The sequence below is a fragment of the Cetorhinus maximus genome, chromosome 32, assembly GCF_964194155.1.
Source record: "Cetorhinus maximus chromosome 32, sCetMax3.hap1.1, whole genome shotgun sequence".
Lineage (NCBI taxonomy): Eukaryota > Metazoa > Chordata > Chondrichthyes > Lamniformes > Cetorhinidae > Cetorhinus > Cetorhinus maximus.
In genome coordinates, this window is record NC_135910.1 from 2,092,427 (window position 1) to 2,106,992 (window position 14,566).

General features: G+C 40.8%; 1 protein-coding gene across 4 annotated transcripts in view; it reads left to right on the plus strand.

Moving 5' to 3' along the window:
- Nucleotides 1-14,566, plus strand: part of LOC144671331 (uncharacterized) — a 95,185-nt gene that overhangs the window by 38,169 nt on the left and 42,450 nt on the right. For 2 of the 4 annotated variants that reach the window (XM_078533159.1, XM_078533160.1), the window contains exons 11-17: nt 2,669-2,965; nt 3,562-3,786; nt 4,998-5,827; nt 10,513-10,616; nt 12,413-12,461; nt 12,633-12,794; nt 13,332-13,443. In XM_078533159.1, the coding sequence (XP_078389285.1) occupies nt 2,669-2,965; nt 3,562-3,786; nt 4,998-5,827; nt 10,513-10,616; nt 12,413-12,461; nt 12,633-12,794; nt 13,332-13,443 (1,779 nt within the window). The remainder of the gene's footprint in view (nt 1-2,668; nt 2,966-3,561; nt 3,787-4,997; nt 5,828-10,512; nt 10,617-12,412; nt 12,462-12,632; nt 12,795-13,331; nt 13,444-14,566) is intronic. The other 2 variants (XM_078533162.1, XM_078533161.1) reach the window with 2 other exon arrangements.

The following is a 14,566-nucleotide window of genomic DNA, read 5'->3' on the forward strand; positions in this document are numbered from 1 at the left end:
AACTTTCACATCTCTCGGAGCCACCTTACCATGTCCAATGGTATGGCCTAGACACGTAACTTGGGCTTTTTCAAATTCACTTTTAGCCAAGTTCATCACCGAATTAGCTTCTTGTAATTGAGTAAATAATTCTTCCAAATTTTGTAAATGCTCCTCTCAAGTTGTCAATATACACAGCACAATTGCCCAGACCTGCAATTACATTGTTTGCTAGCCTTTGAAATATTGCAGGTGCGTTTTGCATATCAAAAGGCATGACCTTAAACTGATATAGTCCATCTGGCGTCACAAAAGCCGATACCTCCTCTGCTCTCTCCAATGATGGTGCTTGCCAATATCCTCTTAGCAATGTGATAAGTTTTGATTGTCCCACTTTCTCAGTACAATTTTCCAACCATGTTATAGGATATGAATCCACTTTTGTCACTGCATTTACCTTTCGTTAGTCCACACACAGTCTTTGTGTTCCATCTGGTTTCAGTACCAGCACAATAGCAAGCTCCAGTTACTGCAACTAGACACAATGATATCATTTTGAAGCATGAATTCAATTTCTTTCTGTACTTGTGATAACTTTGCCAGATTTAATCTATAAGGATGTTGCCTTTTCGAAGATGAAACTTGTACATGTACATCATGTATAGCTAAATTTGTCCTTCCCAGCTTATTCCCACAAATATCTTTGTGTGACTGCACTAGCTTCCCCAAATCACTTTGACATTTGTCTGGAAGGTAACTCAATATTACATTTAAATTTTCAAGTACCCCCTCATTATCCAATTTGATTAGAGGAAAATCAATTTCAGAATCCTGCACTTCTACTTCTTTCTCATTATCTACCACCACTAACACCTTTTGGTCCTCTTCCCTGCCAAAGTACCTTTTAAGCATATTTGCATGACAAACTCTCTGCTTCCTTCTTCTATCTGGAGTATTTATTAAATAATTTACTTAATTCAGTTTCTTTTCAATCCTGTAAGTCTCACTAAACCTTACCTTTCACGAGTTACCCAGTGCTGGTAACAGAACTAGCACTTTCCCCCCAGCAACAAAACTCCGAGCTGTAGCTTTCCTGTCTGCCTTCACTTTCATCACTTGCTGTGATATCTTTAAGTGTTCCCCAGCCAATTCACATGCTCTGTCCAATCTCTGATGTTTGATACATGACCTAAGTGAGTAGTTTCTGAATTTTGACCCACCAATTTCTCATGAATCGATTTCAGTGGTCCTCTCACCTCATGACTATAAACTAGTTCAAAAGGAGTAAAACTAGCCGATACACTAGGAGCATCCCTAATAGCAAATAACAGGAATAGAATTCCCCTATCTCAATTCTGTGGATAGTCCTGACTATACGCCCTCATCATAGTTTTTAAAGTTTGATGCCATCTTTCCAAAGCTCCTTGTGACTCAGGATGATAAGCTGTTGACTTAAATTGTTTTATCCCCAAACTGTTCATTACTTCCTTAAACAGCTGTGACATGAAATTTGAACCCTGATCCGATTGTATTTCTTTAGGTAAACCATATCTTTAAAAAAAAATTTAGTCAACTCTTCCACAATTTTCTTTGTTGTAATATTTCTCAAAGGTATTGCTTCAGGAGACCTGATAGACACATCCATTATTGTCAATAAGTACTGATTTCCACTTTTAGTCTTAGAGAGGTGTCCTACACAATCAATCATGACCCTAGTAAAAGGTTCTTCAAACGCTGGAATTGGAAATAAAGGTGCCGGCTTAATCACTGCGTGTGGTTTCCCTATCACCTGACAGAAATTCTACAGAATTTGACTACGTCCCTATGCAATCCAGGCCAATAAAAATGTATTTGTATTTTCGTCTGTTTGTTTCTAATTCCTAAATGTCCCCCCATTGGAATTTCATTCAATGAAGTCTCTCGCTTTTCGTGCGCGCGCGCTCTCTCTCTCTCTCTCTCTCTCTCTCTCTCTCTCTCCACACACACACACCCACACACACACTCCCCTATTACTCTACAATAAATTCTAATAACATTAGGAAAATTATTATATCTTCCTGACATAATCTACAGGTTGTCAGGAGGCCTCATTGGACAGGCCCCTGCTGCAACATCTGTACATCAATAATGAATTAGTTCCATGATGATAGAATGCTCCCTACTTTCCTGGGTATGTGCAGTTTCAACAACACTCGAAGCTTGACATCATCATGAACCAATTGGCATCTCATCCACTACTTCACTCCCTTCATCATTGATGCAACATAGCAGCAATGCATATCAGTGACACAACACCTAGCACGACACTTGTCAAGCTCCTTTGATAACACCTTCCAAACCCATAACCTCTACAGCCTAGAAGAACAGGGCCAGCAGAGTCATGGGAACACCACCACCTGCAAGTCACGTACTAACGTGACTTGGAAATATGTTGCCATTCCTTTACTCTCTCTGGGTCGAAATCCTGGAACTCCCATCCTTAACAGCTCTGTGGGTTCAAGAAGACTTGGCACCAGCTTCTCAAGGACAGTTAGGGATGGGCAATAAATGCCAGCCTGCCAGCAACGCACATATTCCATGAATAAAAAATCAGGTTTGTCTGTATGTAATTAAATTAGTTTGCCACGGCAAGAGTTTATGATGATAACCGGTATTATGTCTTTACCTCCAAATTCCTTTTTTTTTGCAGCAGAAGATAAAGTTCAGTCATTTCCTGCAACTACAACCCAGAAAAGGGAACAAGGTGTTTCCATTGCAGACACTACTGTGAAAAATGTGTCCAAAGCCCCCTGTCCTTCTATAAGATCTGCAGTCACTACATTCCAGAAAATTGGGGCTTTGAGTACATTGCTGACCAATACAACTCCAACACCAATTCCAAGCTGCTTTATGAATTCTGTTGCATCTCAAAACAAACCCGAGACTCCATCTACTCCTGCAACCCGCTATCTACTGTGTAAGACCAATCCTTCAGGATTGTCTTCAGGTAGGTTTGAGACTGAAGATATCTGGTCGGACCCATCTGATCATTGAGTGTGTGTGTGTACTTGAAATTTGACAATTCTGTTATACTAAATTTGCAAGTAGATGGTGCAGAACTAGCAAGGTGTTGCAAATGGAGTGTTGGGCCGGGGTGGGGGAGGGGTGGGTGGAGGAGGACATTTGGTTGTTTGATGTCTGAATCAGCAACATGGAACCCACCTGGAAAACTACCTTGACTCATTAATTCAGCCAAAATATAATGATATCTGAAATAAAACCAATATTTTGAAAGAGAGAGGAGAATAGCAAGAAAACAATACATTGTCATATCAGTTTTGATTAACAACTTTCATTTATATATAAAATAAAAGCAGAAAATGTTGGAAATATTCAGCTGGTTAGGCACCATCAATGGAGAGAGAAAAATAGTTACCATTTCAGGTTAGCGATCTATCGTCAGACTGAAATTTTTATATAGCTATGTATGAGTCTTGAATTAAAATACATCAGATTATTGTATCATTGCTATCTTAATTATGCTGAATGGTAAGGTTCATCAACTTGTCATTTGGTTTTTTAAATGGCCTGCCTTCTTGTAAGGTTCAACTCACTCTCTGGATCAAGATGGTCGTCGACATTGCATTGCTGTCCCAAACACCTTGAAGCTACAACCAGGAGAAAATCTAATGCTTCAGCCTATTAAGGCAGCTGATGGCCGACAGTTATACAAACACTCCAGTGGGAAGATATTCCAGCTAGTTTACACAAAGACTCCAGAACAAACTCCAGTGCAACAGCTCAATGTTCCTCAATCACCCATTCTAGGTATGGTATCTAGAAACTAATACTGCTGATCCTACTCTCTAGTGAAATGTAATTACCATATACGTTTGTTATTCAAAATCTGCCTTCCTTTGCTTGTCTTCGTCACCCAACTTAACTTTGTTACAATAATGCAGGGTCTTGGAGCTTGTGCAAACTGTGATTGGAGGATTGCAGAGTCTAGGGAAGGTTCTCTAAACTCATTTCACATAGTATCTGCAGGCAGTGGATGGCCCAAAAACCTTAAGCCTAGCAGTCTGGATGCATTGAAGAGGTGAAAGGGCACTGATAATTAATTAATTGCACTCTGCAGGGGGAAATTTGAAACATTGATAATCTCGGTCTAATTGCTATGCTTTGGCTTATTGAGCTACTTTATGCAAAATGTAATGATCTTGTTGCTGGATAAATTATTGGGATTTTTTTTAAAAAAACTTTCTTAGTGCCTTCAAGCTGGTGAACCTTTCAATTTTACTTTGGAGGTTTGAAACTTGTATCTGATCATTCTTATACCCTGGTTTGTTTGGCAAGTTTATGAAATTTTAAAAATAGTTTGTAATATAATGATGTCTCACTCAAAATTGAAGATCCAAAGGTTGCTCCGACATAGTTACTGAGATTGGGTTCATGAGCCTTTCATTTGGAATGATGGGGTTTGTTGGAGCACTCTCACTTACCTCGAAGTGTCTTTCAGTCAGAAGCTTTCAGCAGTTGTTCAGTTTTTTTGAGTAGTTCACATGAAACCTTCTTTGTTTTGGTGACTTGTTGTTTAATTATTCTTCTAAAAATATGTATAATTTGCACAGTTAGATGGTGCGGTCTTTTGGTTGAGAGGTTAAACCGAGGCCCTATCTGCCATCTAAGATGGACATAAACGGTCCTGTAGCATTATTCTGAAGAAGAGCAGTTGAGTTCTTCTGAGTGTCCTGGCCAATATTTATCCCTCAATCAACATCACATAAACAATTATCTGGTCATTATCACATTTCTGTGCGCAAATTGGCTGCTGCCTTTCCTGCATTACAACAGTGACTATGATTCAAAGGTACTTGTAAAGTGCTTTGAGATATCCATTAGTTATGAAAAGTGCTGTAGAAATGCAAGTTTTTTTGGTACTTCACCAGAAAGTGAAAGTCCTGGACACAGGAAAGGATCCCTTTTAACCTGTATAATGTATGATTTTGAAGATTAATGCCATAATGTTTCAATTACAGGGACATCTCCACTGGTTGAAATCCTCACATCTACAGCTACTACTTTGGTAGGTGATGCTAACACTCCTCATTGTAACATAGCTGCTACAAGTTCAGAACGGTGTACCAAGACTGGTTCATCAGAAACAAGTGTTGGGGGAGGTTTGCACACTTCCACACCTCTGTGTGACGTCACCTGTGGTTCAACAAAGCCACAACTTAAGAGTACCCCTACAACTTGGAAATTGGTGGATCAAGTTTCTCCACTCCAGTCACTACATATACTTCCAGAGACCACCACACAGAAGGCTGGACAACACAAGAGACCATACAGTATCATTCCTTTGGCTGATTGTCAATCAAAAGCAAATGTTGATGAATTAAACAATGACATGTTTGACTTAAAAATGGAAATGGATCCGGTGAAATCTCCTGAACCAGAGAAATATGATCAAAGAGTTTCTGTTAGAACCTTTCCTATCAAAAGTAAGACCATTACAGTCACTGGAGCTTACGAAGCAAAATGGACACCAGAGAATAGTAGATTTGCAGAGAATCACAAAAGGACAGATAGCACAGAAAAAAATAAACATGAACTTAATGTAGACAAGCCCAGTGAAGCCCATATTAAGGTTGAAAAAGATTTGCCAGTAATAAATGCAGGTGAGCTCATCGATCCCAATGGCTCTGAAATCTGCACCGTGACCATAAAAGAGGAACCTTTGAATGATGAAGAAGAAGACGATGGCTTTACTGCTTTGAGAGAAGAGTCCTTTAGAAGCTCCAAGTTCTGGAACCGTTCTTTCAATTTAAATACAGAAGCTGTGACTGAAGCAGAGTTAGGTGTGCAGGTATGTATGCAATAATTAATAGTCCGGAAGAAAGTTTACGTTTTTGTGGTTCATTGACTTTCCAGATGAATGGAATGGAGATGGAAAAAATTGAGAAACTGAACTGGCTGACTGCTCACTAAATTGGGGCTTATAATCCTGCAGTAGCACCCATGACTGAAAAATGGTCCTTTGCATTAAGAAGTCAGATATGATGTGGCTTGATCCATGCCCAGCAGCAGTTATTTTGGTGTATTGGGCAAAAGCAAAAAGCTTGAAAGCCTTTGGTTAGTTTTCTGGCAGGTTAAACAGCCATAATGTGTGTGGGCGGCCGGGGTGGTGGGGTGGGAGGCGGGGGTGGGGAGCGCGGATGGAATTATAGCTGAGAAATAGGCCATTTGGTCAGTCAAGTTTGGACTGGTACCTTTTCTCTCTGAGCCTCCTAGTCTAATCCTCATTCATCTTTTTCAAGCAACTATCAAACAGAGCCCCTTAATGGAATGGCTTTGGTGAGACCATACCTGGAACACTGTACAGTTTTGGTCTCCATATTTAAGGAAGGACATACTTGAATCGGAGGCAGATTAGCATAAATTCACTGGGTTGGTTCCTGGGATGAAAGGGTTGTCCTTTGATGAGAGGCTGAGTAAATTGGGCCTGTATTCTCTGAAATTTAGAAGAATGAGCAGTGATCTCATTGAAACATACAGGATTCTGAAGGGGTTTGACAGGGTGGACATGAGAGGTTGTTTCCCTTGGCTGGGGAATCTAGAACTCGGGGGCACAATCTTGGGATAAGGGACAATCGTTTAGGACTGAGATGAGAAAATTCTTCAGACAAAGGGTTGTAAGTCTTTGGAATTCTCTACCCTAGAGGATATATTGAATATGTTTAAAGTTGAGATAGACAGATTTTTGTTGTCTCAGGGAATCGAGGAATATGTGAAGCAATGGGGAAAGTGGCGTTGAAGCCTAAGATCTGCCATGAACATATTGAATAGTGGAGCAGGCTCAATGGGCTATGTGATCTACTTCTCCTACTAATTCTTATTTTTTTTTATTGAAAGCTTACCCTAAATATCTGCCATATTTAGCATACTCCGGTTGATAGAGAAAATAAACCTGGAGCAGTGTTTCCAGATACACCAAGACATGAAGGTGGTGAAGTTATAGTTGTAAAGGACACGTTTAGGACAGACATCAGAAACAATTTACACAGAGCAAGATTGATAGCTGGAATGGGTTACCAGGACACTGAATGCATTTAAGAAATTACTTGAAGTTGTAATGGTTGAGTTCTCAAGGACAGGGATGATAACGTTTGAAATAGGAAGAAGTGTAGGCCGTTCACCCCTTTGAGCTGCTCTGCCATTCATTTAGATCATGGTTAAACACCTACCTCAACTCCTTCCTGCACTATCCTTATTACCCTTAATTTCCTTAACACCCAAAAAATCTATCCACCTCTATCTTGAATATGCCAACGACGGAACATTCGTCCCTGGGCTACAGAATTCCAAAGATTCACAACCTTTCGAGTGAAGACATTTCTCTTCACCTCAGTCCTAAATGATTGACATCTTATTCTGAGACTGAGGCCCCTGAACTTCCCAACCAATAGAAACATCATCTAAATATCTACTCTGTTGAGTCCCATAAGAAATTTTGTTTTGATTAGATCATACCTCCTACTTCTAAATTCTAGGGAATATGGTGATGTGTCACAGTTCACTCGGGGAGTCTGAGTTGCTGTGGCAACATGCACTTTTACATGCATGCTGCAGTCGGGAGCTATGGATAGTGATGCTAGAAGCTCTAATGTTCTTTCTACCATATGACTGACCAGGAATATCTCCCACTCTTACCACCTGCCATTGGTGTATATTGAAAGGATTTGCACGTTGGTACTTAACCTGTTTTGGTCATGTTATGAACATGGACTTGGGTGGGATTTGAAACCATAGCTTCTGGCTTAGAAGCAGGGGCGTTACTCAGTATGCCACAAGATCTCGTCTAGGCAATGTAGGAATAATGTATTCAATTTCTCCTTGTAGGACAATCTTTCTCATTCTATAACCTCTCACTAATTTACTTTCATCACACTCCCAAGTATGCCCTTCTTTGGGAAAGGAGACCAAAATTACGCACGGTACTTTAGGTGTAGTCTCACCATTGCTCTGTATGATTGTATAAGACTAATCGTATAAGGGGGTAGTCAGTGGCGTAGTGGTAATATCACTGGACTGGTAATCCAGAGGCTAATGCTCTGGAGACATGGGTGGAATTTAAATTCAATTAATAAATCTGGAATTAAAAGCTAGCCTCAGTAATGCTGACCACAAAACCATCATTGATTGTTGTAAAAACCCATCTACAAGAGGGAAAACCTACCTGATTGCATCCTCACCAATCTACCTGTCACAGATGAACCTGCCCATGACAGTATTGGCAGGAGTGAATACTGCACAGTCCTAGTGGAGATGAAGCCCCATCTTCAAATTCAGGATTCCCACCATCCTATTGTGTGGAACCACCAATATGCTAAATTGGATAGATTTTGAACAGATCTAGTAATTCAAAACTGGGCATCCATGAGGTGCTGTGAGCTATCAGCAACAGCAGAATCATATTCAACCACAATCTGTAACCTAATGGCCCGGCATATCCCCCACTCGACATTACCACCAAGCCAGGGAATCAATCCTGGCTCAATAAAGAGTGCAGGAGGGCATGCTAGGAGCAGCACCAGGCATATCTAATAATGTGTCATCCTGGTGAAGCTACAACGCAGGACTACTTGCGTGCCAAACAGCGGAAGCAACATGCATGAGAAAGAACTAAGTGATCCAACAACAACAGATCAGATCTAAGCTCTGCAGTCCTGCCACACCCAGTCATGAATTGGCATGAACAATTAAAATAGCTAACTGGAGAGGGAGGTTCCACAAATATCCCCATCATCAATGTTGGGGGAGCCCAGCACATCAGTGCAAAAGACAAGGTTGAAGCATTTGCAGCCATACTCAATCAAAACTGCTGAGTAGGTGATCCATCTTGGCCTCCTCCTGACATCCCCAGCATCACAGATGCCAGTCTTCAGCCGATACGATTCACTCCACGTGATATCAAGAAACAGCTGAAGAAGTAGGTACTGAATGCTGCAAAGGCTATGGGCCCTGACAACATTCCAGCAATAGTATTGAAGACTTGTGCTCCAGCACTAATCATGCCCCTTGCCAAGCTGTTCCAGTAAAGATACAATACCTGCATTTACCGGCAATGTGGAAAATTGCCCAGGTATGTTTTGTCCACAAAATGCAGGACAAATCCAGCCCAGCCAATTGCCTTCCCATCAGTCTACTCTCGATCATCAGCAAAGTGATGTAGTGTTGTTGACAGTGCTATCAAGCAGCACTTACTCAGCAATTGCTTGGCACTGACGCTCAGCTTTGGTTCTACCAGGGCGACTCAGTACCTTCTGTGATTTCATGGGAAGGTGTAACACCTGCCCCTTTACCTCCTCCCTCCTCACTGTCCAAGGCCCCAAACACTCCTTCCAGGTGAAACACGATTTACTTGTACTACTTTCAGTTTTATCTATTGTATCCGTTGCTCACAATGCGGTCTCCTCTATATTAGGGAGACAAAATGCAGACTGGGTGACCAATTTATGGAACACATTCGCTCATTCTGCAAGCATGACCCTGACCTCCCAGTTGCTTGCCATTTCAATTCACCATCCTGCTCTCATGCTCATGTTTCTGACCTTGGCATGTTGCAGTGTTCCAGTGAAACCCAATGCAAGCTGGAGGAACAGCACCTCGTCTTCCGATTAGACACTTTACAGCCTTCTGGACTCGACATTGAGTTTAACAACTTCAGGACATGAACTCTGTCCGTTTTGATTTTTTTTCCCCCCCAAGTACCAACGTGTATCTTGTTCTCATGTTTTTGCTTTCAGACAGTGCTGACCTTTATTCTGTTATTAAACATCTACTCTCGATCAATGCTTAGTGTCTTTAATACTATCGTAACCACTTCCTTTGCCTTGTGTTCCATGGCAGCTTTGTCATTTAATTTCTACCTGCCCTCTAACCTATTCCTGACCTTCTTTTGCTCCACCTGCCCCTCCCCCTTTTTCAACAGCACAAAACCTATCACATCCCTACCTGTCTTCAGTTCTGAAGAAGAGTCATAATGGACTCAAAACATTAACACTGTTTCTCTTCCACAGATGCTGCCATACCGGCTGAGATATTCCAGCACTTTGTTTTTATTTCCACATTATTTCTAGTTCTACTTGTGTCATTAGTTCCTCAGATGGCCACAACAGCTGGATCCCCCGCTTCCCACTCCAAGTCCACCTCCAACCATGAGGAGATGACTTTAACCTTGACACTTGGCATACAGCACAACCTTTCAAACTCACGGTTGCTATGCCATCTCCTACCACCGCCGCATTCATTTTGTTATCCCCGCTTGAATGGCCTCCAAAGATGTTAATAGAACTCCTTTGTCAGGCAAAAAACATATATTCCGAGAGCATGTTGGGCGATGCTGTTAAGCTTGAAGAATTACCAGCAGAGTCACTTTCTTCAATAAAGAAATGGCTGCCTTCTATCTCGGGTGTTTTCCACCTGAAGGGATACAATTTTTCTGTGACGACTTGTCTTTATTGTTAAGATTTCTGTCCTTTCTCCTTGCAGACTCATTCAAATAGTAGAAGTAGAGATGGATTTGGAAACCTGGTATCGCAATCAAGAATTCCAAGCAATTCATTAATTGTCAATAACCTCACTGTACCACACAGGTCAGTAACAATTAATGGAACAGTTTAAAAACTTATTCTAAACACCCACAGTATGTAGGATACTCAATAAAGGAAGTAAACCTGAGATAATATTTTCATATATACCAGAGCAGGAGGATGAAGAGTTGTAGTTGCAAAGGACAAATTTAGGATGGCATCAAAGTATTTCTTTACATACAGTGTGTTCTGGAAAGAGTTAGCAGGACAGTGGGTGCTTTTAAGAAACAGCTAGCTGCTGGAACCACAAGACAGTAGGATTGGCATTCGAGAAGGGACCAACCAAACGGGATAAAGACCTCGTCATCCAAAGTGATCTTTCTTGATGTTCAACCTCCACGTTCATCTTATCCTGTGTATGCATAGAATTGATCCCAAACCCATTCTTTTCATGTAAGAGTTATTTATCTGGGACAGTTACATTGTTAAACTTCTACCTTCAGCTGCGCAGTTGAAAGGAAATGTTAAACAAAAACACAAAATGCTGGAAAAGTTCAGGACTAATGGCATCTGTGGAAAGAGAAATAAACATAGTTAACGTTTCGAGTCCATATGACTCTTCAGAGCTCTGAAGAAGAGTCATACGGACTCAAAATGTTAACACTTTTTTTTTCTCTCCACAGATGCTGTTAGACCTGCTGAGTTTTCCAACATTTTCCTTTTGTGTTTCAGATTTCCAGCATCCGCAGTATTTTGCTTTTATGAAAGGAAATGTTGCTTGGCCGATGCACATAGGGCTGTAATCTGTGCAGACAGTTTCATGAGATTTCATTTATCAAGACAGTTTGTATCCTGCTGGAAACAACACCCTAGGCAAATCCATTAATAAGTACAAATTGGTCCAATGGTCTAATAGCGATTTGTTTTTTCCCCTCGACTTCCCTACTCCCCTTCCATCCTGCCCCATCCACCCACACCGTGCTCACAGTGGAAGGAGAGTAGTCCCTTATGGCATGTGAAGGATCCACATTCAAACCATGAGAAAACCCCTATCCACACTTTATAAGCCATTCCATTTTGGATACTACTTATTCGACTTTAGCAAGAATTTTAAAAGTGCAAACCTGTGAACCTGTGGCATTTGTGCTTCAGTATTTTCATTTTATTTCATGTTTAACACCCATTTGTTAATTTTCACGGTCTGATTCATTTATCCCAATAGAGTATTGCTGAAAAAAAGAGACATTTTCAGTCAAAGCTTTTCGTCTTGCACTCATCAGGCCAATTGCTGCCTGTAAAAGGATCAAGAACGAGAGGGCACAGATTTAAAGTGATTTGCAAAAGAAGCAGATGTGACATGGGAAAAAACTTTTCACACGAATGGTTTGGGACTGGAATGCACTACCTGGGAGTGTAGTGGAGGCAGGTTCAATCGAGGCATTCAAGAGGGCATTAGATGATTATTTAAATAGAAACAATGTCCAGGGGTACGAGGAAAAGGCAGGGCAATGGCATAAGGTCATAATGCTCATTTGGAGAGCCAGTGCAGGCATGATGGGCCAAATGGCCGCTTTCTGTGCCGTTAAAATTCTGTGAATTCGCAAGAAAATACCAGCGAAGGGGAACAACAGATTTATACTGTGGACTCAGAGTCCACTTGCCACTCTTCTCATACAGTATAAATGTGTTGTTTCCCTTGCATTGGTATTCTTGCGAATTTTCTTGATCAGTGCAAGATGAAAAGTTTTTTGACAAAAATGTCTCTTTTTTTTCAGCAATACTCGAGTTCTGTACTACCAAACAACTATTTGTATACCAATAGACTTCAGATGACTGTACAATCTATTCCTGTTTTCTAGGGGTTTTTTCCAGAATCCACAATCATTCAGCCACTTGACTAAAAGAAAGGTGAGTCCAAGTAAATGTTTAGTTTTGTTGCATGGTCATTTTAACTATACTGACTTGAAACTTAGTTTTAAACACGTTGGGTCAGCTTGTTTGTGCCAATAAAACTGCCCAAAGCTAGACAGCTCAATCCGAGCTTCAGTTACTTTCTTAATGGGATTTTGTTATTTTTAGGTATTTGAGCCTTCTATACTATGTGAAGCTAGAAAAAAGGCAATATTACACAACTTGAGAGAACGAGAGTCACGCAGGATGATGGAAAATCGTTTTAAAATACTTAAGAACAAGCTTTTTGATGACAAACAAATTGCTTCAAAGGGTGCCATCCTTGATGAGGTTTGTGAATAATTCATTTGATGTTCACATTGTAAATACCACCAAGAGCTTCTTCATTAATGTTCAATAAATATTTTTGCACTTTGGGCCCTTTTAATGATCGAACAAATTTTTCAGCAATTAAATATTCTTGTTAGGTACAGCCATAAAACTAATCTTTATATTAAAAATCCAATCCCATTTTGTTGCTGCAAAATCAATTATCTGACTTCCTTGTTGATCATTTCAAACACTAATGGCTGTATAAACCACACAACAAATAGTATAGTCTACTCCTGTTAATTCAATGTAGGTTTTGTTCAAAAAAATTTGTAATTATTCAGCAGTACAAAAAAGGGAGACACTTTTTATCACTTCAGTTCAAATGTAGCAACTTCAAATTAATAATATGGCTGAGAAGTTGAGTAAGTGATCAGACATTTGTGTGGCTTGTGTTTGTCCATAGGAGTGAAAACCTGGAGAGGAGCTGAAATTGCCCTTAGGCATAGATTGGGTATTGATATTTTCTTGCACTTATTATTTTAATCTGCCCTGCAGGCCATTGATGTAATCACTAACTTGGATAGGCAGTCCAAAAATCTAACAATGGAGAAAGAACTACTTTTGGGTAAACAAAAGATCCTGTTAGAAAAGATCTCACTCTTATCTGGTAAGACTTTTTCTATTTAATAAGAAGCACTCTGCTGTCAAAGTAATTTGGAATATGTTTATTGTCCTCATTGAAATGTGTAAAATTCTGAAGTGGGCTTGACAAAGTCGATGCTGAGAGGCTGCTCCCTTGGCTAGAAGGTCTAGAACTAGGAATCATATTCTCAGGAAAAGAGGTCTACTATTTGGAACTAAGATAAGGAATTTCTTCCTTCAGGGTTGTGAATCTTTGAGCATCCATAGCCTCCAGAAAATCCTAGTCATTGAATATATTCAAGGCTGAGATAGAATAGAGAGACTTGAATATGGGGTAGAGCATAGAGTCATAGAGTTTTATAGCTTGGAAAGAGGCCCTTCGGCCCATCGTGTCCACACCGGTCATCAAGCCCCTGTACTCTAATCCCACTTTCAGCACTTGGCCCATAGCCTTGTATGCTATGGCCTTTCAAGTGTTCATCTAACACTGCCTGAAAGGGTGGTAGAGATGGGAACCTTCACCACATTAAATGTTGTGAGGGTTCCCACCTCTACCACCCCCTCGGGCAGTGAGCTCCAGATATCTCCCCACCCTGTGGATGAAAAATATTATCTCAAATCCCCTCTACACCTACTGCCCCTTACCTTAAATCTATGCCCCCCTGGTTATTGACCCCTCCACTAAAGGGGAACATTTCTTCCTATCTATGCCCCTCTTAATTTTGTACACCTCAATCAGGTCCCCCCTCAGCCTTCTCTGCTCTTAGGAAAACAACCCCAGCCTATCCAGTCTCTCTTCATAGCTGAAATGCTCCAGCCCAGGCAATATCCTGGTGAATCTCCTCTGCACCCTCTCCAGTGCAATCACATCCTTCCTATAATGTGGCAACCAGAACTGCACACAGTACTCCAGATGTAGCCTAACTAACGCTTTATACAGCTCCATCATAACCTCTCTGTTCTTGTATTCAATGCCTCGACTATTAAAGGCAGGTATCCCATATGCCGCCTTTAACCACCTTTATCTACCTGTCCTGCTGCCTTCAAGGATCTATAGACATGCACACCAAGGTCCCTCTGATCTTCTTAGGGTCCTATCATTCATTATGTACTCCCTTGCCACCTTAGTCCTCCCAAAATGCATCACC